The 27,607-nt window shown below is 50.5% G+C and overlaps 1 protein-coding gene and 1 long non-coding RNA gene across 5 annotated transcripts in view; one reads left to right on the top strand and one right to left on the bottom strand.

Annotated features, from left to right (window-relative positions):
- PLEKHM2 (pleckstrin homology and RUN domain containing M2) overlaps positions 1–26,919 on the top strand; it is a 36,265-nt gene extending 9,346 nt beyond the window's left edge. The window contains exons 3-20 of one of the 2 annotated variants that reach the window (XM_081017329.1): positions 885–994; positions 2,244–2,343; positions 3,128–3,215; positions 4,186–4,372; positions 5,548–5,607; positions 7,340–7,577; positions 9,889–10,656; positions 12,653–12,722; positions 13,312–13,402; positions 15,482–15,546; positions 17,227–17,315; positions 18,084–18,216; positions 19,009–19,199; positions 19,506–19,571; positions 19,670–19,829; positions 20,586–20,765; positions 22,433–22,549; positions 25,439–26,919. In XM_081017329.1, the coding sequence (XP_080873455.1) occupies positions 885–994; positions 2,244–2,343; positions 3,128–3,215; positions 4,186–4,372; positions 5,548–5,607; positions 7,340–7,577; positions 9,889–10,656; positions 12,653–12,722; positions 13,312–13,402; positions 15,482–15,546; positions 17,227–17,315; positions 18,084–18,216; positions 19,009–19,199; positions 19,506–19,571; positions 19,670–19,829; positions 20,586–20,765; positions 22,433–22,549; positions 25,439–25,576 (2,851 nt within the window). In that variant the 3' untranslated portion in view covers positions 25,577–26,919. The remainder of the gene's footprint in view (positions 1–884; positions 995–2,243; positions 2,344–3,127; positions 3,216–4,185; positions 4,373–5,547; positions 5,608–7,339; positions 7,578–9,888; positions 10,657–12,652; positions 12,723–13,311; positions 13,403–15,481; positions 15,547–17,226; positions 17,316–18,083; positions 18,217–19,008; positions 19,200–19,505; positions 19,572–19,669; positions 19,830–20,585; positions 20,766–22,432; positions 22,550–25,438) is intronic. The other variant, XM_081017330.1, reaches the window with a different exon arrangement.
- On the bottom strand, positions 4,383–25,538 carry LOC308483581. Of its 3 annotated transcripts, none has more exons than XR_013989699.1 (3): positions 25,407–25,538; positions 23,113–23,914; positions 4,383–4,546 (listed from the first exon to the last, which is right to left on the bottom strand). It is a non-coding gene; the product is annotated as an uncharacterized lncRNA (long non-coding RNA). The 3 variants fall into 3 exon arrangements; XR_013989700.1 differs by lacking the exon at positions 4,383–4,546 and adding an exon at positions 21,108–21,380; XR_013989701.1 differs by lacking the exon at positions 4,383–4,546 and having other exon boundaries at positions 22,566–23,237; positions 23,631–23,914.
- Positions 26,920–27,607: the final 688 nt, after the last annotated feature.

Below are 27,607 nucleotides of genomic sequence, written 5' to 3'. Positions count from 1 at the left end.
AATGCTTGTCTTGATAGGTTTTTGGCCTGACCCAGCAGCTAAGCTCCTCTGGTGTTCTTATAAGGTGACAGGTGGTAAAGGTAAAGGGACCCCTGACCATTAGGTCCAGTCGTGGCCGACTCTGGGGTTGTGGCACTCATCTCGCTTTATTGGCCGAGGGAGCCGGCGTACAGCTTCCGGGTCATGTGGCAAGCATGACTAAGCCGCTTCTGGCGAACCAGAGCAGCGCACAGAAACACCGTTTACCTTCCCACCGGAGCGGTACCTATTTATCTACTTGCACTTTGAACGTACTTCCGAACTGCTAGGTTGGCAGGAGCATGGACCAAGCAACGGGAGCGCACCCCTTTGCGGGGATTCAAACTGCCAACCTTCTGATCGGCAAGTCCTAGGTTCTGTGATTTAACCCACAGCGCCACCCGTGTCCCCGTGACAGGTGGTACCTGGAGTCAATTCACGAGTAAGTTGAGTTAGATATTTTGGGTCTGGGCTGGATCTCTCCTGAACATTTTATCTGGGGCTTCGGAGGCAGTGAAAGAAAGTCCATGTGTCTTCCAGGCTGTGCAGCAGGTCCCCCTTACAATTCAGGAAAAGTGACCTGTTTTGCCTTTAGAGTGCCCGTTTTAAAGATAAAAGTTTGCTGGGATGATGAGTTAAATTCTTCAGGGGAGCAAACTCTTGTCTGACAGAATGCCTGGTTTCAATAATTATTGCAACTGTGTAATGTATTCTGCTTTGTGTATTATTATTTTTTTGTAATGGCTCCAGCTACACAGATAAATAATATTCATATTGCAGGCTGTGCTGTTAAACAGGTCTGAGGTAGAAGCCTTGACACAGTGGCTGTCCTCCATCACCCTGTTTTTACTCCTCTGTTTCCACAGGCTGCAAGATCTCCCTTCAGGCTACTGGGTCCTGGTGGTCCATTTCACTCGCCGAGAAGCCATTGAGCAGATCGAGGTTCTGGAGCACGTGGCCACCAACTTGGGGCGCAGTAAGTGCAGGCCAGAGCTTGGCTGGCAACCGCCTTCCCGGGATGTAATGTGGCATAATGTTTGTGTTCCATGTTTTCTGGTTCAACTTAAACCCAACCTGCGCCCTAGGATCTGAAGACAAACCTCTCCTTTGCATCCTGGCTGCTGCCAGGACTAGAGCACTCAGGATGCAGGAGAGAAACTACGGAACTCTGTCCTTCAGGGGGTCCCTTTGGCCCCTCTCTGCCTGCCTTCCACTACTCAGATAAGACACTTTTATTTAGGCTAACTTTTAATTTGCCCAGTTAGGAATTGTCCTAGTCCTACACAGAGGAGACACATTTAAATAAAAAAACCTAAAGTAGTCATGTTCCTTAACTTTGACAGGTCTACTCAGAGTAGGGCTAGCATTGACTACAATTCTGGATTTTTAATGGCTCTATTCCAGTTATTTTAGCTGTTGTCTCTTTTCCTGTGGTCTTTTATTATTATTATTTTTAATGCTGTATTGCTGTTGTTTCGGGGGGTTTTTTAAATCTGCCCTGAGCACTTCCGTTGTTGCTTTCTTTACTGTAGAACGAGAGAATATAAACTCTCTGAAATGAATGAAACACATATCCTGTTCTAAGCTGTTGCTCCCTTTGGGCTCCTATCCAAAGGACTGATCCGGTCTTCCAGCTGCCAGGCCATTGGCTGGTTCCACAGTCGTCCTCCTCACAGGGGTCCCCCATCCAGGCACTCCCCAGGCCTGCTGTAACCATGTTGTGTTGACTCTGAAATACGTTGGGACAGGGAATTTGTGTTCCCTAGACCCCTCTCTGCTGACACAAGGGCATGCAAGCTTCTGAGCTGCACTGAGATCTTCGCCAGGCTGCCCACTTTGTACAGAACCAGGTTCCTTAACAGGGGCAAGGATGCTCTGATCTGGTGGTGTTTTGCTGGTTAAAGCAGGGGCTGATTTAAGGCTGGCACCTTTTTCAAAAGGGCTTAATCCTGGGACATTTGATGGGCTTGAGCTTGTGTAATACAGAAAAAACTGTCTTGTCCTGCAACGTGAGGTTAAGGAGTAGGGCATGGCCAGGCCCAGAGTACATGGCTTCCCAGCACCTCTTGGCAGCAGCTGAGCATTGTCTCATGATGACATCTCGGAGGCATTACCCAAAGCCTGTGTATTGAGTCTGATGCTCTTGACATTTAGCCATGGCGGGTGGGAGGTTGCCTACTCCTCAAGCAGTGCCCGTAAAACCCTCTCCTTTTCCGCCCCCCCAGGCCGAGCATGGCTGTACCTGGCCCTCAATGAGAACTCCCTGGAGAGCTACCTGCGCCTCTTCCAGGAGAACCTGAGTCTGCTGCACAAGTACTACGTCAAGTGAGTCTGGCTCTGGGATGGAGAAGGCACAGCTGCGCTTCCCCCCACCCTTAATGTTCAAACAGTGTAAGGGAAGTGCAAACTGTTGAGTCGGCATGTTTTAAAATACATACAACTATTCCAGTTCACTGGTTTCTTAAGTAAATCGTCTTCTTGAATGCACCATAGAAAACACACAAAGTTTACATTATTGGGTGTCCCCACTTAATTGAATATTGCAGTTCAACAGACTTTGGGTTATTGGGGAAAGGTTTAAACGGTACATATCGTTAGCATGGGTGACTTACTTTCATTTTCTAAATGAAATTCAAATAAACACACTAATTCAGATTCCATTTGGCTGAAGGTGCCAGAAGACTTCTCTTCTTTTTTCTTTTTTTTTAAATAAAATAAAAATAAATACTTAATTAATAAAATAAAAACTTAATGATTTTATTTAAACAAGACCCGCAAAAGGGAAATGTTTACAACAGTGTAACACAGTTCAGTTCAGAATACCAGACAAAGAAAAATTTCTGATTCAAAATTTTCTGGAAAACCAACATATTTGTCTTCAATGATGTTGCAAGGAGTCTGAACAGTCAGATCTGCTTATGTGACTTGGAATATTAAATGGAAGCCTTTTCAATCTTTCCTTCCTTGCTGAACTTGCAGAATTTGTCTTTTTGGATTGCAGAAGGAAGGGAAAGATCAGATGGGAAGAGGTTGGGCTTTGTTTTTGCCTGGGTGGGCCATGAAACTTCTGGGTTCTTGGATGACCAGCTTCAACTTCTCTCTCCCACAGGAACGCTCTTGTCTGCAGCCACCATCATTTGACCCTCTTCCTCACGCTGGTCTCTGGTTTGGAGTTCATCCGCTTTGATTTGGACCTGGTGAGCAAATCTCCTCTTGCTAGAGAGTAGCAAAGAGACACACACACAGAAGCAGCAAAGAACAAACCCTTGATGCAAACCTGCCCGGTATTTTTCAATCCCCCTGGCCCCCATTTGGCTACCCCAGTCTTTGGCAGCACAACTTCCATCAGGCTTAGAATACACCCACGGAAATTTCCATGCCTCCTTTTGAGTTGCAGCATCTTGATGGTGCCACAAGGAAAGCTTAATCCACCTCCTGCCCACCCTTCAATTTCCTGCATCTACGGCCAAATAAAGATGCTGCATTGATTTTTCCCCCCATTTTGAAAGGCCCTTGCTTCTTCTGTATTACATTAGCAGCATTTAAGAAGTACTTTGCTAGACACTAGGACTAAGAGCCCTGTGTGGAAAGTGATTTACTGGGCTGGCAGGGGGGAGAGAGAGAGACTCAAGAGGGACCCCTTCATTACATTGGCTGTTCAAACCCCTTTCGCTACAGCCTTCTGATTTAGTCTGGGCCAAAGAGGAGCAGCATTTTGCCTTCCTTTTATTTCTTATACCTAGAGGTGTGTTCTGAGCTTCAGTGGCGAGCCCTTTTCAAGGGCAGGCCACCCCTTCCAATTAATTTGCCAACCAGATGCATCAGTGTCGAGGAAGCTGCAAGCAGACCCTTTCCCCACAAAGATGCCTCTCCCAGGGCTCTGGGTACTGAGACTTCTCCCTAGTCAAGTTACCCCCTCTTGTTCTTCCTTAATAAGCAGCCCTCCGAGCGCTGGCATGACTGTGGCTCCAGTTCTCTGCAGTGCTTGGAGGCAGCTGGCCACATGCAGGTGCCCTAAGAGAGGTGGCGCCTGGAAGCAGGATGGTGGCAGCAGTGAGCAGCCAGCTGCGCCGCCAGCAGGGGCTCCTTAGGGGAGGCAGGTCAGGAGGTGGGTTTCTCCATTCCCTAGATGAACGGTAACCCCAGGTTTTTCCCTGGCCCTTCCAGGATGCCCCTTACCTGGACCTGGCGCCCTACATGCCGGATTACTACAAGCCTCAGTACCTGCTGGACTTTGAGGACCGCCTGCCCAGCTCAGTCCATGGCTCAGACAGCCTCTCCCTCAACTCCTTCAATTCCGTCACCTCCACCAACCTGGAATGGGACGACAGTGCCATTGCCCCCTCCAGCGAGGGTAAGTGGGGTGCAAGTGTTCGAACAGGGCTGGAGGAGGCCAGGGGGTTGTTGCACAGTGCCCAGGAGACTGAAGTCTGCAGGCAGAAATCCCTCCTCGCTCACGAAACAGCAGTTTGGGGCGAAGGCAGAGAGAGTTAATCCAGTTTGGGTATCTAGTAGTCCTGTTGTTTCTCTGCAGAGAGAAGGGGAGGGAGCGTGGGTGATTTTGCTAGTAGGGTATTCCAGCCCTCTGTGCTGGAGACCCAGAGCGTGGGTGACATCTCCCTGTCTTCGTGGACAAAACCCAGGGTGGGGGAGTTACCTGAAGCCAGGTCTCTCCATGGCCTAAAAGGCGTCCTCTTGGATAGACATGAATGGAGTACTTCTCTCAGAGTGGTGTCTTTAATAAGGTATTTGAAAATACCATGCTGGGGGTGTGCACAGTTTTCTCCCCACCTGATGCTGGTTAAGCCTCATCTGCCTGTGCTGTAGAATGAACTGGGTAGTCCCGAGGTGCTAGACTGGACTGTACCACATCTGAGAGCCAGTCAGGGGAACCACTTTTTTAATGCCCTCCTGCATTCAAAAAACCAACAAGCAAGCAGGAACAGACCCAGAGGAATAGGAGGCAGGCACAACTAAGGAGTAGACTGAACTTGAATATTCCTCCCTGGTAAACTGCTGTGTTTGTTGCTGGCGATGATGGCGTTTCCTTTCTGGAAGTTTTGTATTTGGGGGAGCATTTGGAAACTGGCACCTCCCCCCCCCCCCGCAGCCTGGAGTGGTATAATCCAGCCACAGTTCCCCACCTCTCCTCTGCCCCATGCGTAGACCTGTGCTGCTGGGAAGAACCAGCATGATGTAGTGGACGGATTGTCAGACTAGGGCCTGGGAGACCAGGGTTCGAATCTCTGCCTGGCCATGAAGCTCACAGGGTCACTGCCTTTCAGCCCAACCTACCTCGCAGGGTTGTTGTGGCCATTAAATGAGGAGGAGGCAAACCATGTATACCACTCTAGAGCTCCTTGGAGAAAAAAGGTGGGATATAAATGCTATAAATAATAAGAGCAACGAACTAGCACCCCACCTCTGTCCCCCTTGACGCCCCCCTTGCACACACTACTGGCCATTTATTCCCCACCCCTTCCTTCAGCCTCCATTTCTAACCCTCCTTTTTTATCCCTCGTTTTGTAGATTATGATTTTGGAGATGTGTTCCCTGCAGTGCCGTCCATGCCCACCACAGCCTGGGAAGGTGCGACGTGCTCGCCCGCTTCTCCGTAGCCGTGCTCTCTCTGTGCCGCTTTTGTTTCCTTCGTCAGAGCTTGCCTGCATGCCCCGCCATGGGTCCCTAAAGCCGCTTGGCGCCCCCAGGGGGAACCAGCGGCTCAGAAGAGTGTGAGGTCCCTCCCTCCGCCACTCCTTGTGGGGTAAACAGGGGCTTGGCACTGGGTGCTGCGGCACTTTGGGGAGCGAGGGCTCTCCACCTCGCTGGCCCTTCCCCGCGGCCTTTGACCTCCCTCTCCCTCCTAGTGGGGCCAAGTCCTGAGTGTCTTTAACATCCTTCCTCGTTCTGTGGCTTTGTCTCTGCAGCATGAGATGCTGGGTGTCCTCCTCGTCTCCAGATTAACAAGCCTTCCAAACCCTCTCTTTCTGCACAGGCATCGGTGATCACCTTCTCCCGGGCCACTAACCGCTTTCTCTGTTCCAACAGTGCATGGGAAAGACCCAAAAGAAGCCATCACTTATTTGATTGCCACCAACCCCTCTTTCTCCACTGGCAGCCTCGTTTTTTAAGCGGGCCCATCTCTTTTCTCTGCTCTCCCTCTTTATGGGCTGCCTCGGACTCTGTGCCGCCACCTCCTCCTCCTCACAGGGCTTTGCAGCAGAAGGAAACCAAGGACGCTCTATTAGAAGCTGCTCTCTGTCTTGTTTGTAGGCGAGCTTCTAGTCCTTATGATTGGAAAGGGAAACAGGGAGGACAGGAGAGCAGAAATTGCCAGTGGGAAGGTGCTCAGAACGTTGAGTTGAGGCTCCTCCTGCCCGTTTTCCGTTCTCTTCCAAGAGCATTCTGCCTACCAACCCTGCGGTGCTCAGGGTTTGGGGCACCTGTTCGTGGCTGATATTTGGTTGCTTACAGGGCAGCTGAATGGGACTGCTCCTCTCGCCTTGCTTGGAGCCTAGTCCAATCCCAAGGCACCTCAGCACTGAGGGGCATTTCTGCACTACAATGCTGTAGTTCTTTAAATAACTGAACGAGCTTGAAAACCTGTGAGTTCTGTGCAAACAGGCATTAAAGCATCAGGGGCTGCTGAATAAGACTTTTCAGTGCCTTTGCCAGATTGTAATGCCATGTAATAATAATAATAATAATAATAATAATAATAATAATAATAATAATAATATATTATTTATACCCCGCCCATCTGGCTGAATTTCCCCAGCCACTCTGGGCGGCTCCCAATTGAGTGTTAAAAACAGTACAGCATTAAATATTAAAAACTTCCCTAAACAGGGCTGCCGTCAGATGTCTTTTAAAGATAGGATAGCTGCTTATTTCCTTCACATCTGAAGGGAGGGCGTTCCACAGGGTGGGTGCCACTACCGAGAAGGCCCTCTGTCTGGTTCCCCGTAACATCACTTCTCGCAATGAGGGAACCGCCAGAAGGCCCTCGGAGCTGGATCTCAGTGTCCGGGCTGAACGATGATAAGTATCGCAATCTGTGATAAGTTTCCAAAACTAGTTTTAAACCGAAACCAATGAGCACTTGTGAAGTAGACGAGTCCTCCTCTGATTCCTGGCTGCTTACTTTGAATGACCCTGAGTTGTCTCAGGAGGTCTGCAGGGGGCACCAAAAACCAACCCTCTGCTGGGGATCCTTCATGGGCCACTCTTTCCCCAGGCTTTGCTTCTGGCTTCAGGACCTTCTTGTAGGGAGGGGGGAGCTGAATCACACTTTGTTGCTTTTTCTCCTCCTCTTGCTCAGACGGAGACCTAACAGACACCCTCAGCTGCTCGCGCTCCACAGCCTCCGAGGTGAACAACTGCCGAGCGTCGGCCAAGAGCCCAACTCAGCAGCGCTACAACCCTTTCAATGAGAAGGCGGAGGCGTTGTCCTCCATTGAGACCACCCCAGTCCACTCTGCCTCCCAAGAGAAGGCAGACCTCACAACGACAGAGGGCACAGACCAATCGGAGAACTGCATGGAGCTGGAGGTCATAAGGTCAGCAGGGGGGGGGTAGAAAGTCCAGGGTTCCCTGGCCAGCTGGAATCCTATGAAACTGCTTATTATCATAATTATCATTATCATTATCTTTTTTTTAAAAAAAAATATTTTTTATTGGTTTTTACAAAAACAAATTCAAAATATTAAAGAGAAAAAACTTGAGCCATATCCATATATGAGATTCTCTGAATCTCGCGACTTCCCCACCTCCCCTGCATGGGTGCTTAAAATGGTTTTTCTAAAACTACATATCATTGCGTTCTCCAGTTTTCATTTCTCTAAATTATCCATATTTTTCGTTTCTATGCAAGTTATTTTTAAAGTCCAGCTAACATTTTTATTAGTTTACAATGGTCTCCTAAGTAAATAATAAATTTTCCCCATTCTTTTTCAAAGTCAATATCTTCTTGATTCCTGAGTCTCCCAGTCAGTTTTGCCATTTCAGCATTTCAGTTTGGCTTGCCATTTTTCCTTGATCGGAACTGTTGGTGCTTTCCATCTTTGGGCTAGCATTATCATTATCATCATCATCATCATCATCCCAGGGCTACAGCAATTTAAAATTCAGCGGGTGGCGCTGTGGGTTAAACCACAGAGCCTAGGACTTGCCAATCTGAAGGTCGGTGGTTCGAATCCCCACGATGGGGTGAGCTCCCATTGCTCGGTCCTGCTCCTGCCCACCTAGCAGTTTGAAAGCACGTCAAAGTGCAAGTAGATAAATAGATACCGCTTTGGCGGGAAGGTAAACGGCGTTTCCGTGCGCTGCTCTGGTTCGCCAGAAGCGGCTTAGTCATGCTGGCCACATGACCCAGAAGCTGTACGCCGGCTCCCTCGGCCAATAAAGCGAGATGAGCGCCACAACCCCAGAGTCGGCCACGACTGGACCTAATGGTCAGGGGTCCCTTTACCTTTACTATATTAACAGTTGAAGCAAGTCAGAGGAAGAGACTATGTCCTAAAAAACCTCGCTTCTTGAGGGGTCAAAGGTCAGAGTAAAGGAGTACCTCTTCAGCATTCCTGTTGCATTGGGCCATTCTTCCAGCTAGCTGAGTCCACTCCTGACAGTCAGCAGGTTTGCAGTCAGAGATACCAGGGAGGTGGATAGGCTTCACTGCTGAGCTATTGTCCCCTCCTTAAAACATATTATAAACTACCTTGCTCTATCTTGCTCATGGCTGGGCTAACTGTGGCCCTCCAGAGGTTGCTTAACTCCAACTCCCTCCAGGCCCAGCATCGCCTGTGGTCAGGGAAGATGGAAGGAGCTGGAGTCCGACACCCAGAGTGCCACAGGTTCCACACCCCTGCGTTCAAGAGGAGGCAGAGTTGTGATGGATGTAGGCAGGGACAGGAGAGGCAAATGACGGTCTAGTTTAGGTTTGGGGGAGCCGTGGCCTTCTAGATGTTGCTGGACTTCAATTCCCTTCAGCCCCAGCCAGCTGCTTCTATTCCTAATAAGCCTAGGGGGGTGTCCTTTGGTATGGGACCAAATATTCACACTGGCTGCGTTCTCTAGAGGGCTCTCGCTGCCCCCCAACACCCCCATGGCCTGACGCTGCCCTTATGGCTCACTGTGCTTCTACTTCTCCATCTCTTTTTTATTTTATTTATTTTATTTTCAGGTTCATGCATTTCAATTTTACAGTCATTTTAACATTTCAAAACTTGACTTCCTTCCCCCCTTTCTGCGGTTCCTTAAATTTATTTTTAATACCTTCTGCGTTTCCAAATTATTCATTTATTCATCTACTTTAAATATGTACTCTTTTAAAACTGCAGATTACAATAATCTTGCCAGTGTTCTTATCTGTTTACAATTTGTCTGTAAATATTCAATAAACCATTTCCATTCTTTTATAAAAAGGTTGCTATCTTGATTTCTCATTTTTTCCGGTAAGTTTCGCCATTTCTGCATATTCCATAAGTTTTTGTATCCATTCTTCTTTCGCTGGGACTTCTGCTTCTTTCCATTTTTGGGCAAGTAACATTCTTGCTGCAGTAGTAGCATACATGAATAAGTTTTTGTACATTTTGGGTGGTTGTCCCTATAATTCCCAAAAGGAAAGTTTCTGGGTTTGTTTTTTTTACAAACGTTATTTTAAACATCTTTTTCAATTCATTATATATCATTTCCTAGGAAGCTTCAAGACCACCACATGATAAAAAGAACCTTCTTTCTCCTTACATTTCCAACACTTATTTGATTTAGAGTTATACATTTTTGCCAATTTACTCGGTGTTAGATATCTAACATCTATCTATCTATCTATCTATCTATCTATCTATCTAATACTTCTCCATCTCTTTGTAGGCTAGCTAAAAAGAAGAAGGCAGGCAAGAAGAAAAAGGTCAAGACCGAAGAGGTCAGACAGGAGGACTCCAGCACCACCCCCAACTCTTCTGTGGCCCAGGCTGGAACTCAAGGGGCAGGCGAGGGGGACAAGTCGGGCACCGGAGCCAGGCGGCAGGAATCTGGCCTGGAGGCCAACCCAGATGTCAGCAGCGAGAGGAGCCCCGCCCTTCCCCAGCTGGGTCTGTGCATCCCCGAGATGAAGGACACCTCCATGGAGAGGATGGGGCAATCTCTGAGCAGGGTGATTGACTCCCTGGACGATGCCGGGGGGTGGAACCGCTCCCTCGAGCCCCCGGACCAGTCCTTTCGGACCGTCTTGCCAGAGGAGGCCCCCTCGGAGGGACCACCCTCTGGCAGCGTTAGTGAGGGGGTTTCGGCCCCCATGGATTTCTACCGCTTTACCGTCGAGAGTCCAAACGCTGCTTCGGCAGGTGGTGGCCGCCATGACGCTGCAGGGGATGGTCAACCGCCACATGTTCCTGGTGGCCCTCAAGCTGCTGGAGAAGAGGAGGAAGGAGGAGGAGGAGAAGAGACGGCTGGGCCACGCATAGCAACGGACTTGCAGGAGCAGGAGGAGGAGGTGGTGGAGGTTGAGGCAGGCAGTGTGGAGGCCCTCGGTAAGCTAAAGGGAGACAGGGCCAGCCCCTCTCCAAGCAGCGCTGAGGACTCTGGCGTGGAAGAAGGCCAGGGGAGCCCTTCTGAGGCAGCCCACCCCTCCGAGTTCAGGTAAGTGGCTGCACAGAGGGAACCAAATAAAGCTGCCAGGAAATCCAGTGGGTGAAAGAAGGTGGGAGCCTTTCTGACCCAGGGCAGGGTAGGATGGGAAGGGGAAACGGTTATTCCCCTTATAAACGAGATGTATGAGTTTCTCTACCTGAGGACAAAATGGTGGCTGGCTGCTTCTGCTGGGTCTTCTGAGACAAGCAGAAAAGACCGGGGGGGGGGATTCTTAGACATCTTTTATCTGTCTGGCAAATTGTCACTCCGGCCTGCTAACCTCACGGTGGAGCCGTTCAGCCTGGAATCTCTTGTTGGCTGCATTCACTTGCTGTTGACAAAGAATCCAGATGGCGTAGCTGACAAAACATTGTGTTGTGTAGTTTTTGTGTTTTTAAAAACCCAGGCAGCTTCTTTGACTTGCCACAGCTGAGGTGCTGTGTTGCCCAAGGTGGGCTGGCAGAATTCATTTGAGGCTTCCAGCTACAGTGGTACCTCGGGTTACATACGCTTCTGGTTACATACGTTTCAGGTTACAGACTCCGCTAACCCAGAAATAGTACCTCGGGTTAAGAACTTTGCTTCAGGATGAGAACAGAAATCGTGCAGCAGCGGCGCAGTGGCAGCAGGAGGCCCCATTAGCTAAAGTGGTGCTTCAGATTAAGAACAGTTTCAAGTTAAGAACAGACCTCCAGAACGAATTAAGTTCTTAACCCGAGGTACCACTGTACTGTGCCTTCGATTAGGAGCTTCCCCTGTGCGACATCCTCCTCTCATTCCTTCCTGTTTAGTGACAAGAAACTGCCTTTGAACTGCTCCTTGGTTAATCATCCCCTTTTCCTCACCCAGGCAAAGCGTCTTTAATTTTACTGGCTTCCTCTCATTATTTACTTGGTTTTTTTGTTTATCATGAAATTGTATTATATACCGTATTTTTCGTCCTATAGGGCGCACCGGCCCATAGGACGCACCTCGTTTTTTGGGGGGGAAATTAATTAAAAAAAATTATTCCCCCCCCCGGCCGCGGCTGCCGCCCCAAGCCTTGTGCACACCTGCCCGAAGCACGGGGCACCCTCCGGAGGGCTCCGCGTGCTTCGGGCTGCAGGCTGCCGCCCCAAGCCTCGCGCGCTCGGCGGGACCTCCCGCTGGGCGCGCGAGGCTTGCAGACACTCGCCCAAAGCATGGGGAGCCCTCCGGAGGGCTCCCCGTGCTTCGGGCGACAGGCTGCCTCCCCAAGCCTCGCGCGCTCGGCGGGACCTCCTGCCGGGCGCGCAAGGCTTGCGGACACTCGCCGGGGCTGCAGGCTGCTGCCCGCAAGCCTTGTGAGCCTGCGGGAACTCCCACCGGGCTTGCAAGGCTTGCGGATAGCTTCCTGAAGCCTGGAGAGCGAGAGGGGTCGGTGCGCACCGATGCCTCTCTCTCTCCAGGCTTCAGCGAAAGCCTGCATTCGCCCCATAGGACGCACACACATTTCCCCTTCATTTTTGGAGGGGAAAAAGTGCGTCCTATGGGGCAAAAAATACGGTAATTACTAGGGGGGTGGGAAAGGAATGAGAGGAAAACAGTCTCCCCTCCTCATCTGTGGGAACAAGAACTAAGCCAGGGGCAGTTGCATCAGTATTGAGAGGGAGAAGCCGCAAGGAGGAAGCTTCTAACTCAATTTGAAGGAGACCTGTCCTGAATGGGGCTTTCTTCTGAGCAAACATTGTGGAGACTTCTGTCCTTAGTGGCATGCAAGCACTTACATTTTTGACTTCGGGTGACGGTGAGGTGTTGCTCCTTCCAGCCCAAATGCAAAAGGATCAACTTTGAAGAAGAATATTGACCATTGGGTGAGGGACGCATTGCTGGATAATATAGTCCTATATTAAATTGCCGCGTGGGAATGACCTCATAAGGCCCAAATCTCCCACTGGCCCTGAGGTATTAGGGGGAGGTCTAAATCTTCCATGCTTTTCGAGATTCATCTCTCTCCCTCTCTCTCTCTCTCTCTCTCTCTGCACAGGGTAGACAACAACCACTTGTTGCTTCTGATGATCCATGTCTTCCGGGAAAATGAGGAGCAGCTGTTCCGGGTAGGTCTGTGAGGTGTTGCCGCCTTCTCTTCCCTTTCCCCCACTCCTTTTGGGATGTCCCCCTCTCCACTTACTCAGTTTCTCCTGTCCTTAAGAGGCAAAGTGAAGGGGGGGGGTGTTTGTGTGTGCGGGGCTTGATGCCAGCTAGCTCAAAGCCTGCTTTGGAGGGGAAGAACGCTTTCCTGTCCTAGAGTCACCAGCAGTTCCAGCAGATCAGGGACAGGGAGCAGTGCAAAAGAGCAGACTTCAAGAAAGAAGATTCCACCTAAACATTAGGAAGAACTTCCCGACAGTAAGAGCTGTTCGACAGTGGAATTTGCTGCCAAGGAGTGTGGTGGAGTCTCCTTCTTTGGAGGTCTTTAAGCAGAGGCTTGACAACCATATGTCAGGAGTGCTCTGATGGTGTTTCCTGCTTGGCAGGGGGTTGGACTCGATGGCCCTTGTGGTCTCTTCCAACTCTACGATTCTATGATTCAGTGTTCCATGGGCAGCGTTGCCCCAGTGGCAAAGTTGTGGCCAGTGGGTGCGTTTCGCGGAGCCCCTGTGGCAAAGCCTTAACAGGGCGCCTCTCTCTTTTCCCCCCACGCAGATGATCCGCATGAGCTCTGGGCACATGGAGGGCAACCTCCAGCTCGTCTACGTGCTGCTGACCGACTGCTACATCTACCTCCTCCGCAAAGGTATCCTGCCAGGCTGGCCCAGTCTCTTCCCTCCTTGGGGCACAGGCCCCGATCCTGGCTTTGTACTTGCAAAGGAGCCATTTAGTGATGTTTCAGGGGTGATTATTTGGCAGGCGGTGCTGCAGATGGTGGATTGAAAAAGCATTTTTGCCAGGGCTGCTTAACACATCCCTTCTGCTCCCTTTGTGGCCACTGGAGTCGCAAAAAGTATTTGTCTCACATAATATACCCCACATACACCTGTCTTTATCCCTCTCCCCCCCCCCCGGCAAATAACTTGGCACTCCCCATCTTACTTTCTTTTGGGCCACAGGCAACTTCCAAAGGCAGGGTTTTGGTAGCATTCATACATAACAGCGGGTGGCGCTGTGGGTAAATCCTCAGCGCCTAGGACTTGCCGATCGCATGGTCGGCGGTTCGAATCCCCGCGGCGGGGTGAGCTCCCGTCGTTCGGTCCCAGCTCCTGCCCACCTAGCAGTTCGAAAGCTCCCTTAAGTGCAAGTAGATAAATAGGTACCGCTTTATAGCGGGAAGGTAAATGGCGTTTCTGTGTGCTGCTCTGGTGCCGGTTCGCCGGAGCAGCTTCGTCACGCTGGCCACGTGACCCGGAAGTGTCTGCGGACAGCGCTGGCTCCCGGCCTCTAGAGTGAGATGAGCGCACAACCCTAGAGCCTGTCAAGACTGGCCAGTACGGGCAGGGGTACCTTTACCTTTACCTTTATACATAACAGCCATCTTCAAATATCTCAAGGGGCTGTCGCATGGAAGATGGAACAAGCTTGTTTTCTCCTGTTCTGGAGGTTAGGATTCGAACCAATGGCTTCAAGTTACAACAAAGGGGAATCCGACTAAACATCAGGAAGAACTAGCTGACAGCAAAAGCTGTTAGACAGTGGAACGGTCTCCCTCGGGAGGTAGTAGACTCTCCTTCCATGGAGGTTTTTAAGCAGAGGTTGGATGCCCATCTGCCATGGCTGCTTTAGTTGAGATTCTCACCTTGCAGGGGGTTGGACTAGATGACCCTCATGGGTCCCTTCCAGCTCTACAGTTCTCTGATAATTTAATTTGTATGCTGCCTTTCCACAGTTCAAACCATGCTCAAGGTGACCTACAAAATGAAAACAATACATAGCTACAACATGACAATAGTACAGTCATACCTCTTGTTACGTTTCCTTCAGGTTAAATCTTTTCAGGTTGCGTCCTGCGGCGACCCGAAAGTACCAGAAAGTGTTACTTCTGGGTTTCGCCGCTCACAGACGCTCAAAATGACGTCACGCACGGAAGCGGGGAATCGTGACACGCAGGCGCGGGTTGCGTTCTGCTCATGTTGCGAACTGGGCTCCGGAACGGATCCCGTTCGTAACCAGAGGTACCGCTGTAGTCATAAACAATAAATAAAACATTAAAAATTTTCACAACCCAACTGAACAGCTTCCACATAAATCACAAGAAGATCTATAATAAAAATGCAAAAAAAACCAAACCCCAAAAGCAACAACCCTCCCCTCCCCCCAGCCCAAGAACCTGGCATGGAGGCATCCCAATTTAAATTTGCCCTAGAAGCGGTTTAGTGGGTGGGCTTTGCTGATGCTCACTGTTGCCTGCGCTGACTGGCAGCAGTGCCTCTCCATGGTTGCAGGCAAGTGGGGGAGGCATTCCCAGCCCTACCTGAAGAAACTGCGAGGGATTGAACCTGGGATCCTCTGTGCGCAAAGAAGATGTTCTGCCGCTGAGCCATAGCCCTTCATCATTTTGGTGGGGAAGGGCACATTGTGCGGCATCGCCTTGCTCAGTTCAAAGCCTGCCTCCCTGTTTGCTGTGACTGTGTCCAGGGAGTGTGGCTTCCAGACCATCTCCCTGCCTTCTGTTGTAGTTGCTTTGCTTTTTTTTTTTAAGTGAGGATGCGAGCAATATCACCTGGGGCCTGATCACTGAGCTGCAAGAGGCCGTGCCAGGTGATCCAGAGATCCAGGTGATCCAGAGACCCTCGTGGATGGGCTGCAACTTTCCCAAACAATGTGACTGACTTGGCTCTCTCTCTTTCGCCTCCCTGCTCCCTCCCCCTTTTTGGCTCAGGAGCCGCTGAGAAGCCCTACATGGTAGAGGAAGCAGTTTCCTACAATGAACTGGACTACATCTCAGTGAGTTGGGAAAGGGGGACTGAGGCAGGGGGACAGTGCTGGCGCCTCTTGGGACAGAAGCTGGATCCAGCCATGGTACACCTGAGAGGAGAGGGCCTTCTTGTTTTCAGTGCTCTGAATTCCAGGGCAAGGGTGCTGTTCCCAAAGAGTTGTGGGGCTTTTACCAGGGCGGTTTCAAAGGCACAGAAGCTGCCCGGTTGAGCTGCTGGCTTCTGCCGGGGGGGGGAGACACACCATTGAGTGAATGCAGCAGGGGCAGCTGGACCTGTTGAAACTGCTTGGCATCCAAGGAGATTGCAGAGTCATGGCCACAGAGGGCATCATGCCAGGCTCTGTGGCACCTCCAGTGCCCACCTTTGAGCAGCCCCCTTTTTGATATTTTATGATTTTCAATTTTATACATTTCAGTAATTTTACAATCATTTTAACATTTTGAAACTCATCTTCCTTCCTGCTCTTTCTGTGGTTCTTCAAATTTGTTTTATATATTTTCTGCATATTCCAAATTAACTTTTTTTAATAATATTTTTTATTAGTTTTCAATTACAACCCATTAATAGCCTCATTATAACAATGCCAAATTATAATACAGAAAGAGTTTGGATTTGATATCCCGCTTTATCACTACCCGAAGGAGTCTCAAAGCGGCTAACATTCTCCTTTCCCTTCCTCCCCCACAACAAACACTCTGTGAGGTGAGTGGGGCTGAGAGACTTCAGAGAAGTGTGACTGGCCCAAGGTCACCCAGCAGCTGCATGTGGAGGAGTGGGGAAGTGAACCCAGTTCACCAGATTACAAGTCCACCGTTCTTAACCACTACACCACACTACACCACAGTTACTAATACCAATCATTCAAATACCAAATTGAAATACACAGTGGTACCTCGGGTTACAGACACTTTAGGTTACATACGCTTCAGGTTACAGGCTCCGCTGACCCAGAAATACTGCTTCAGGTTAAGAACTTTGCTTCAGGATGAGAACAGAAATCAGGCTCCGGCGGCACGGCGGCAGCAGGAGGCCCCATTAGCTAAAGTGGTGCTTCAGGTTAAGAACAGTTTCAGGTTAAGTACGGACCTCCGGAACGAATTAAGTACTTAACCCGAGGTACCACTGTAATATAGGTGTTCCCCCTCATGCTAGAATTGATTGAATTATTTTCTTTACATCTGCATTCCAGATACTAATTTCAGTTACATTCCTGTCACGATAATAATCCCATATACAACAACTGCAATATTAATTTCTATTCGTATTGACACATTAAATGGTTTATGAAACTATAAGTGAGGCACTCAAACTATGTCCTTGTTCTTCCTGTGTGTGACAATTATTCTGTCCATAATGTTTCTTCCTGTCCTTGTAAAATGCTGTGTCTGTCTTTCCTGGTTGTTGATGTTCTCCATCATGCCTTGGGCGGAGCTAATATCCTATTGTTGTTTCAGAAATGCATATTCCATATTAACTTAATCATTTATTCATCTACTTTAAGTGCATACTCTTATAAAACTGCAGGTTATTACAATAGTCCTGCCAGTGTTCTTACCCGTTTACAGTTTGTTTGTAAATATTCAGTTGGGCAGCCCACCTTTGAGCAGCTTCTCAGCTCAAAGGCTGAGGGGCTCTCCTTTGTCCTGGGGCTCCTTCCCTGACCTGGGGTACCTTCCTTCTGCCGCAGGTGGGCCTGGACCAGCAGACGGTGACCTTGGTCTGCACCAACCGCAGGAAGCAGTTCCTTCTGGACACAGCCGATGTCACCCTGACCGAGTGAGTAAAGCGCCAGCCAGGCATGCCTGCTCCCTTCCTGGCACCTTTATGAGGCAGCTGCCCGCTTTGTGGCCTTGGGTGCTCTTGTCCTGCACAAGGCAGAGCAGTGTGCCACCTGGGGGTGCAGAAGGGGACTGGCCCCACATTTTAAGGGCTCCTCCCTTACCAGTTTGCTTCTGGGATGGCCTCAGAAGAGTCTGCTGACTGCAGCAAGGCTGTATTTTAACAGCATCTAAATGCTATTAAGGGGGGACAGGGAGGATTTCAGTACATTCCCAGTACATTTCCGAGCACAATTCAAAGTGGTGGTGCTGACTTTGAAAGCCCTAAATGGCCTCGGCCCTCTGTACCTGAAGGAGCGTCTCCACCTCCATCGTTCAGCCCTGAAAGTGAGGATCTCCTGGCAGTTCCCTCACTACAAGAAGTGAAGTTACAGGGAGCTAGGCAGAGGGCCTTCTCGGTAGTGGCACCCGCCCTATGGAACGCCCTCCTTTCAGATGTCAAGGAAATAAACAACTATCTGACATCTGAAGGCAGCCCTATATAGGGGAGTTTTTAATGTTCGTTGTTTTCCTGTGCTTAACGTTTTAATTGTTGGAAGCTGCCCAGAGTGGCTGTGGTAAACCCACTCAGATGGGCAGCATGTAAATTATTATTATTATTATTGGATCAGCTTTGGTTTTCTGGCCTGATCCCCCATTTCTGGGAATGAATCCTCACCTCCTGACTCCCGCTTTTGCCCTCTGTATTCCCCCCTCCCTCCCCCAGGTTTTTCCTGGTGTGCCTCAAGTCAGCCATGATCAAAGGATGTCGAGAGCCGCCCTATCCCAGCATCCTGACGGACGCCACCATGGAGAAGCTGGCGCTGGCCAAGTTTGTGGCTCAGGAATCCAGGCGGGAGGTGAGGAGGGCACTCTGGGCCATTTTCCAGCCAACTGCAGGCAGTTTTAAGTGCAAGCCTCCCTGACCTGTTTTCAGCAAGGGGAGAACATGACTAGTGTCTGCATGTTGCAGAATGATCAAATGGTCCTCGGGATCAGAACGAGAGCGGCAGGCCTGCTCCACTTTTGCACTGCGTCTGAGAGAATTCCATATGCAATAAGGCTGCGGGCGGGGGGCTGTTCTCCCCAAGCCACACCCACCTGTCAGTCAGCTGACATCACCAGGTGACATCAGCTGGTTGGCAGGTCAGTCCTGCTGGGTTCTGCTTCACCAGAGAGTTCCCCATGAGGAGTGTTCCCCCTACAGAGAACAGGAGCCAATCCTCCACTCATCAGCTGGTGAACAGAGAGTTCAGTCCTGCTGTCTGCTGCTTTGCCAGCCTGTTTCCTGCAAGGAACGCCCTGGTGGGCAGGGGTCACATGACATCATAATGACATTGACGGGTGGGTTGGGGGTGTTGAATGTGCCAAAAAGGTTCCCTGCCTCAGCTGTGAGGGAAGAAGAAGGAGACTGTCATGGTCTCTGCCAGTTTTCCCACCTGGATACTTAGCTCCTGCTGTCCTCCTTCCCCACAAATAGGATTGGTTCAGGGGTCCCCCTAGCATTTCAGACCCTCTCCCCCCCCCCCCACCAAGGGGCCTTTCAGGCACCTGCCCTGGAGGGACTTCATCACAAGCTCCTTCCTCCTCCCCACCCCCAGTGCTATGAAGCTATTAACCCTACTTGTGATTTGGGGCGGGGTCTCCTTCAGATCTCGGATGTGGTGGTCCGCTTCTACGGCCTGATCCACTGGGAAGACCCCATGGACGAGACTCTGGGGCCAGCCCCCTCGGACTACATGCTAGTCGAACATCCCATCACAAAGGAAGGTGTCCTGAGCTACAAGGCAGGGACCAACTACCTGGGCAAGGAGAACTGGAAGACCTGCTACGTGGTGCTCAGGTGAGAGAGAGACAGGATCGCAGAGCGAGCGAGGACGGGAGCACAAAAGGCTCAGAGGAAGCGCCATGGGCTTGCTTCTCTTACTGTTTGTGCCTCCAATGTGCAGCCCCCTTTGCCTTCCTAATGACCCCCCTGCCCCTGTCGGACATTGTGCCCTGCGACTTGCATCAGCACCAAGCTGCAAGCTGATGCAGCAGCTGCCGTGAGTGCCCACCCTTTACCAGGGTGATTGAGCTCCCCATCCTGAGTCCTGAACACAGGACAGGAGAGCATGACAAAATCGGCTCTTGCATTTTCCCTTCACAGCAACGGCATCTTGTATCAGTACCCGGACCGTGCTGACGTCACCCTTCTTCTTTCCGTGACCATGGGGTGAGTTTGCCCCGCGAGGCAGGAGCCTTCCAGATCTTCCCTCTTCCCCACCCATACCCACCCCACTCACTCACAACCCTCTCTGGCCCTCCTTGCAGTGGGGAGCAGTGTGGAGGGTGCCGGAGGTCCAACGGGACGGACCACCCCCACTCCTTCCAGGTGATCCTGACTGACCGGCCCTCCCTAGAGCTGAGCGCCGAGAGCGAGGAGGAGATGGCTGACTGGATGCAGTACCTGTGCCAGGCGGTCTCCAAAGGGGTGAGAAAAAGCTCTGCTTCCAGATGAGACCAGTACGACTCACAGGGGTTGCTGCTTATGAGGGGTCCTAGGCAGCCTGGGCTTCTGTGGCCCCACAAAACCGCTTTTGGCCCTCATCAGTAAAGGGGGTAAAGGTAAAGGGACCCCTGACCATTGGGTCCAGTCGTGACCGACTCTGGGGTTGCGGCGCTCATCTCGCTTTATTGGCCAGGGGAGCCAGCATGACTAAGCCGCTTCTGGCGAACCAGAGCAGTGCACGGAAACGCCGTTTACCTTACCACCAGAGTGGTACCTATTTATCTACTTCCACTTTGACGTGCTTTCGAACTGCTAGGTTGGCAGGAGCAGGGACTGAGCAACGGGAGCTCACCCCGTCGCAGGGATTCGAACCGCCGACCTTCTGATCGGCAAGTCCTGGGCTCTGTGGTTTAACCCATAGCACCACCCGCGTCCCTAGTAAAGGGGGAGACCTGCTGAAATGAATGACCGCAAGTTAGCCATGTCCATTAGCTTCAGTGGGTCAACTCCTGAGTAGAACTGGAGAACCAACACACTCCATATGCCAGAGCTTTCCAAACATTGTTAGTGTGTCAACCTCAGTGTGTAGGTGTGTTGTGCAAACTCTCGCCGGGCTGGAAAGGGGTTAGTTTAACCTCTGGTTTGCTAATAAAACTGATTTACTATTTTGCGAACGGATGCATGTCTAAAAAGTGTGTCACCGACAGGAAATGTTTGGAAATCTCTGCCTTCCTCCAGGTGGTCCCCCAGGGTGTGGTCCCTGCCCCCTGTGTCCCTTGCTGCCTGGTGCTGACAGATCAGAAACTCTTCACCTGCCACGAGGACTGCCAGACCAGCTTCTTTCGCTCGCTGGCCACGGCTGAGTTGGCGGACGTGGTCTCTGTCTCCACAGAGGCTGGCCGGGAATACTGTATCTTGGTGAGTATTTGGCCGACCTGGGGGCATGTGCCACATGGGTGTGTCCAGCCAGCAATGGCTACAGACACCTTATACCAGATCATACCATCAGTCCACCTAGCTCAGTATTGTCAACACTGACTGGCAGCAGTAGCTGTCCAGGGTCTTGGGCATGGGACATTCCCAGCCCTACCTGGAGGTGCTGCCAAGGACCGAATGTGCGACATTCTGCATCCTAATCTGAGCTATGACCCTTCTCCTAAAGAGTAAGTAAAGTAAGTTCTGAATAATGATTGACATCTGACTGTCTTGGAAGACACCTTTGGGAGTGAAGTCAAACCACTGGAGAGTTACAGTGCCTGCTGTGGCTGGAGAAACCAATGTGGGGAGACCTGTTTTATTGCAGGTGGGACAAATTTTGCTGCTGCAGGTGCACCATAGCATTTCTTCTCTCTGTGCTCCTCCCAGTGGTCATTCCTTCTCAGGCCGCTGATGAAGCCAGCCTTCGTGACTCGTTTGCAGACACCTTCCTAACGCAGAGTTGGTCTGCCGATGGTCCTGAAGGCAGCTCCGCAAAGCATACTTGGGGATCCTGCCGTATTTCATTTTGTGTACCACGACCAAGCCAGTATAGTTCTGAATAAAGGGCCGATTTATATAAGAAAATAGGAAGCTGCCTTATACAAAGTCCGGCCCTGAGGCATTCTCAAAGTAAAGGAAGGATTATACTCTGATTAATAAGAATACACACAGAGGCTTGAACCAGCAAGACTTTGGGAAGGGTGCGTATAATAATCTCTCCCTCCACCCTCCGGCCCAGGTCATTTTATTCACAAAAGAACTTTTTACAGAGTATTCGTAAGAACCAAGCAGATTTCTTCTGAGCATTTCAACAAACCACGTGGGGACAAAGTTAAACTACCAAAACTAATTAAGCATGGTGTAAATAAAACAGACTACAAAACTACAAGGGAGTGCATTTGGCAGCCCCGGGAGGTGATAAACAAGCAATATACATGATAAGAAGAATGGTCAGGAGGACAGCGATCATTATCACCTTTATGTGAAACCTGTTTCCTGGCCCTAAGATTAACATCCTAAGATTAACATATCAGAAAAGCTACATCAAAGAAACTGCCCACTGTCTTTGATGACCCAGGATGCCTGCCTGGCGATGCAACTGGCAGTGTACGTGACTGGTCAAGAAAGAGAAATGGAAGAGGGATGCAGAGGTGTGGATTGATCAAGAATCATATCAAAAGAGTTTAAACCCAGTCAACGCAATGCTTTCATTGCTGACACAGATGACTTACTCTATATTTGTTATAATTCCTCATAGCAATCCCACCTGATCACTACACGGCTCATAGTCTGTCTTGCTCATTATTGTCAATTATTGATCAACATATCCAAAGGCTTAGAGTTGGAAGGGACCCTGAGGATCATCTAATCCAGCCTCCTGCAATGCAGGAATATGCAGCTGTCCATTATGGGCAGCCTTGCAATTACCAGCACCATGCTCTAGCCAACTAAGCTATCCAGCTCTTCAGTGTTTTCAGACAGGAGGAGCCCATTCCCAGCCCTGCTTGGAGATGCTGACGTTGGAGATTGAATCCGGGTCCTTCTGCATACCAAGCAGGTGCCCTTCCCCTCAACTGATGTGTGTCTTACCCTCTCTCCCTTCCTAGGAGTTTGCCCAGGACCGCAAGCAGTACCTGCCCTCCTGGGTGCTCTATTTTAGCTGCATAGCAGAACTGGAGAGGTTCCTCCTGGCGTTGGACACGGTGTGGAAAAGCACCTACCAGGTAAGCTGGCCTGGCCGTTGACCTGGCTCTCCTCCCAGTCCTCTGAAAGGCGGCTAGGCTTTGCCTGCTCTGCTCCCTTTCCTACACACTGAAGCCCATGCTGTGTCTTGGCTCCTACCGTGGCATTGCCATCAAACCATAGGGGTGGCTGTGCTGCTGCTATGAAACGTAAAAAGGGCCTTTTGTTGATGTCCTTCTGTTTCAAGAGACAATGGAGTGCACCTCCAGGGGTGAAGTTAAACTGCTTCATTAGCAACACCAAAGTGACCTCCATGGGGCGCAAGCCTAGACAGTGTGCATGGATGTTCTGGGATGCCCAGACGACAAGACCCCCCTCTCGGCCTCGCTGATGTGGAGCACAGGAAAGCAGAGCAGTACATTTGGCACCAGGGGCTGCAGGAGTTGCTGGAAGGAGGTGCACAAGGCACCATCCAACCAATCTTAGAGATTCCTCTCTCCAGATTTGAGTAGGGTTTATTCCTTAACCTTGTCTTCTCTTAAAGATATCCTACAAGGCACAGTTTTCCTTCTCCTAGTTGCAAATAAAGAGATCCAAATAATACCTGTACTGATGATATAAGGCTGTCATCACATTCTGATTCAACGTATAGCAAGGGACTATGAGACTCTGGGCACATTCATCACTCCTTCCTCTTTTATATAATATGGCTTATTCAGACATAATGCACTGCAATAAAAAACCAAACAAATCTAAACAAAAACAGAGAAAGAAAAAGTCCTTTTTCACAGGTACATCTTAATTTGTCCCACACAAAGGGGGGGGGGACCGTTCCAGCTCTCACTTGGGAGCTTACCTTTCTTTTTCCATCCTCCCACCCTGGGAGATCTTTCTTTCCCTTCATCCATCCATCCATCCATGTTAACCCCTCCTTAATCCTGAGTCGAGGACCACAAAAAATGCCAAAGACCAGAGCAGAACAACAACACAAAGAAAGCAGAGAAAAGGGAAAAGAAAAGAGAGCAAAGAGAGAAGAGTATTGAAGGAAATAATAAAGGAATAAAATGGAAAGATAAAAAGAAGTAAAAATGACTAGCATAGTAAATACCTTTTAGTAAATACCTTTTAGTAAAGTGACAGGCATGAAATATCTATCCCACATCCAATGCGAGGCCCAGAGAGTCCAGAGTCCAGTGGATCAGATGAAATCAAGCATTGGGATGAAATCCAGCCCCTAGGATTTCCCCACCTTGGACCTGCAGTCACTGGCTCATATCAACCTCCTCCAAAGCCCGCTCTGTGTTTCAGGATGTTGCCGTTGCAGAGTGGGATTTTGAAGGGTCTTTGTAGTGTCTCGAGGGCTTTCGGGAGGCAGAAGCTGAGGGCGAGAACCTTTGAGAATAATCCTGAAGTGCCACAACAAACAAAAGAAAAAACAGAAATATTAGATTCTAGAAAGCAAATCAATGATATCTTCAAATATCTCAGGGGCTGTCACAAGGAAGATTTCTTGTTTTCTCCTGCTCTGGAGGTGAGGACCCAAACCAATGGCTTCAAGTTACAAGAAAGGAAATTCTGAGTAAACATGGGAATAGTTTTCTGGCAGTTATAGCTGTTGAACAGTAGAACGGACTTCCCTCGGAAGATGGAAGGCTCTCCTTCATTGGCGGTTTTAAGCAGAGGTTGGACGGCCATCTGCCATGGATGCTTTAGTTGAGATCCCTGCATTGACGGGGGGGTGGGGGGTCCCTTCCAACTCTACAATTCTGTGATCACGCAACCGCAACCACCCCCACTGGAGGATTTGCACAGCTGCATTACAATCCTAGATTTGCTTGAAGAAGTGGGGTTGGGAAGGTGAAAAGTGAGCTAGGTAGTTGCATTGGGTGGGAAGAGGAAGTTTGAGGCTGTTAATGTGGGTGGGGTTTGGTGAGCCAAGCGAGTGGGGGCACAGCTTGTGCTAATAGAATCTTTCAGCTGTGCAAAACAGCAACAATACACCCTGCATTGCGGGGGGTTGGTGTCGAGGACACTCAGGGTTCCTTCCAAGTCCACAATTCTGTGAGACAGGTAATCACTGAAACATCTGTTTCAACAAAGAGCCTTTTGTCAAGTTCCTTCAGGAGACTGATATCTTCTAATCCCTTGGCGGGGTTGGGGTGTGTGTGTGTGGAGTTTCTCCCCAGATTCCAGTTTGGATGATGATGCACACGAGGAAGCAATGTTGTCGTTTTTGTATATGGTTGAAAATGTACGTTAGTTCAATACAGATGCTTTTTGGAGACAGGCAGCGTGGCTGGACTGAGAGCCAGGAGGCCAGGGTTCGAATCCCCCACTCGGCCAGGAGGCTTGCTAGCTAGACAGCCTTTGGGGCTGGTCACTGCATCTCAGCCTAACCTACCTTGGGGGTTAATTCAGGAGCGGGGGAAACTATGTATGCCAGCTGAGAAAAAAGTGGAATAGAAATACAATACAGTCATACCTCGGGTTTAATGTGCTTTGGGTTGAGCATTTTCAAGTTACACTCCATGGCGACCTGGATGTAACAGAGCGCGTTACTTCCGTGTTTCGCCACTCGTGCATGTGCAGACGCTCAAAATGACATCGCGCGCATGCGCGGAAGCGGCAAAACGCGACCCGCGCAGAGGCGCAGTTGCATCTTACGTTTTACTCAGGATGCAAACAGGGCTCCGGAACGGATCCCGTTCGCATCCAGAGACACTACTGTACATCAATACCATTTGAGTCTCTTATCTGTGATGAAGAAACAGCTACTGTTGCATCCTGTGGACCAGGTGGCCTTGGGCTCTGTGGTTCGGCTGCTGGGGCTTTAACCAGGCAGGGTTCACCCTTCAGCCTCACCCAGCTCCCTGTTTTTGGTCTTAGCAAGCCACAAACCTTCCTCTCCCTCCCCTGTTTTGTCCTGACAGGTGGACCTCCTGCACAAGCCGATCGAGGACGCCTCCATCCGGAAGAAGTGCGAGGACGCCGTGAGCTTGATCCACAGCGCCTGGCAGCGGAGCGACAGCCTTTGCCGCGGGAGGGCTTCCCGGGACCCCTGGTGTTAGCCTCCCGGCCGGCAGTGGAAAACACGACTCTGCGGCAGCGCGGGCATTGGCCTTCTTCACGAGCCAGAGGCTGCTTGAAGTGGAGCTGGGCCTCCCTGCGGCCGCTTGGCTGCCAGCAGAATCCAGCTGGAGATGAAAGGGGGCCGTGTGCGTGAATGAGTGAGTGAGTGTGCACGTGTAATAATAGGCCGATGAAGCACTGCGATCCTCGAGCAACTTCCACCGGGCCCACCTTGCTGCATCTCTCCTTCTCCTGCTACATCTCAGCTGGAGGTTACGGTACAAGGGCTGCCGGCAGCGGTGAAGAGGACTGGCTTGCTGGCGCTCCACTGGCAGCCCTCCCAGGGGCCTGGTGGCAAGGCCTCATCTTCGAAGAATACTAATCTCTTATTAACGGGGATGGGGTAGAGGGGCACGACCCGGGCCGGGAGGTCTGGAGCTGTTAGGATGAGGCAAGGTTGGGACGTGGCGGACACCCTGCATGCATTTCTCTTGTCAAAACGAAGCAGAAACTCGCCGGTCTTATTCCACTTTCGCCCCCCCCCCCCCGAGGTACAGACAAATCTCTGCCTGCTGCTCTCCCATCTCTCCTTCGTCCCCCAGATGTTCTCTTTCTGTGAAGGGATCTCTGCCTGTTTCCAGCCCCTCTGCCCCGGTCTCAGCAGGCTACTGGGCAAAGCTGGCGCAGCGGATTGCGATCTCTTCAAGGAAGCTGAGAAAGAGCAGCCAGGGTGGGAGTGGCGGCGCCGGCAGCTTCCTCTGCTAGGCCAGCAGGTGGCGCTCTGTCCCCAGGTTTCCCTGGTGGAGTGGCGTTTCCCAGGAAAGGATCTGTTGTCAGGAGTTGGCCTTGACCTGGTGCAGTGAGATCCTCTTCTCCTCCTTGCCCCTTGCAACCAGAGAAGCTTCCTTTGGGGAGGGGGCAGTCTGCCCTGGCATCTGCTGGTCTGTGCAGATCCTGCCTCTTCACATTCCTGTTGTTTTGCAGGAGGGGAGTCCCTCTGTGCCTGCCCACCTCCTGGCTGGCTTTAGGGCAGTGGTAATGCTGCTGGGGGGGGGTGTGCTGATCTGTTTATGCCAAGAGCAAATCTATAGGAAGCAGGGGCCGCATTGGTTATCCCAGCCATGATAGGCAGGGTTCGGGTTTTATTTGCCTGAGGAGGGTGGTGTTGTGTTTTTTTTAAGCTGTTGGTATTTTAAATTTTCTTTAACAGAGAAGAGACTTGCTAATGTATTATATGCGTTCATGCGGGGGTCTCCCCTCCCCCCAAGAGGTGGCCTGTGTGGCAGAACGTATCTGCACATACATCTCCCCTCCTACCCTGTAATAAACAGTCCTTGGTTAATGCTGAGTCTGCCTGCTTGCCTAGGACATCAGGGGGTGACCCGAAAGCTCCCTGTAGCTCAGTGGTTCCCAAACTTGGGTCTCCAGCTGTTTTCAGACTACAATTCCCATAATCCCTGACCAATGGTCTTGCTAGCTAAGGATGATGGGAGTTGTAGAGGTAAAGGGACCCCTGACCGTTGGGTCCAGTCGCGGACAACTCTGGGGTTGCAGCGCTCATCTCGCTTTATTGGCCGAGGGAGCCGGCATACAGCTTCCGGGTCATGTGGCCAGCATGACTAAGCCCCTTCTGGCAAACCAGAGCAGCGCACAGAAACGTTTACCTTCCTGCCGGAGCAGTGCCTATTTATCTACTTGCACTTTGACGTTCTTTCGAACTGCTAGGTTGGCAGGAGCAGGGACAGAGCAACGGGAGCTCACCCCGTCACGGGGATTTGAACCGCCGGCCTTCTGATCAGCAAGTCCTAGGCTCTGTGGTTTAACCCCCTTGTGCCAATGGGAGTGGTAGGGTGGTTTTATTTGCCAGGACGGTGGGAGAACCAACTTGCTCTTCTCTGGCTGTTTGTTCTCCAAAGGAATTTGACAAATTGTTATCTCAGTTTAATCTCTGCTTCTGTTCTCTCATCTCCTTCCTCTGTTGGTTACCTGTTTGTGCTTTAAGGTGAGGAGCGGAGCCTCGGGTGTCATTT

The sequence above is a fragment of the Podarcis pityusensis genome (genome assembly GCF_964106645.2).
Source record: "Podarcis pityusensis genome assembly, chromosome: 8".
NCBI lineage: Eukaryota > Metazoa > Chordata > Lepidosauria > Squamata > Lacertidae > Podarcis > Podarcis pityusensis.
This window is presented reverse-complemented; position numbering and strand designations above follow the sequence as displayed.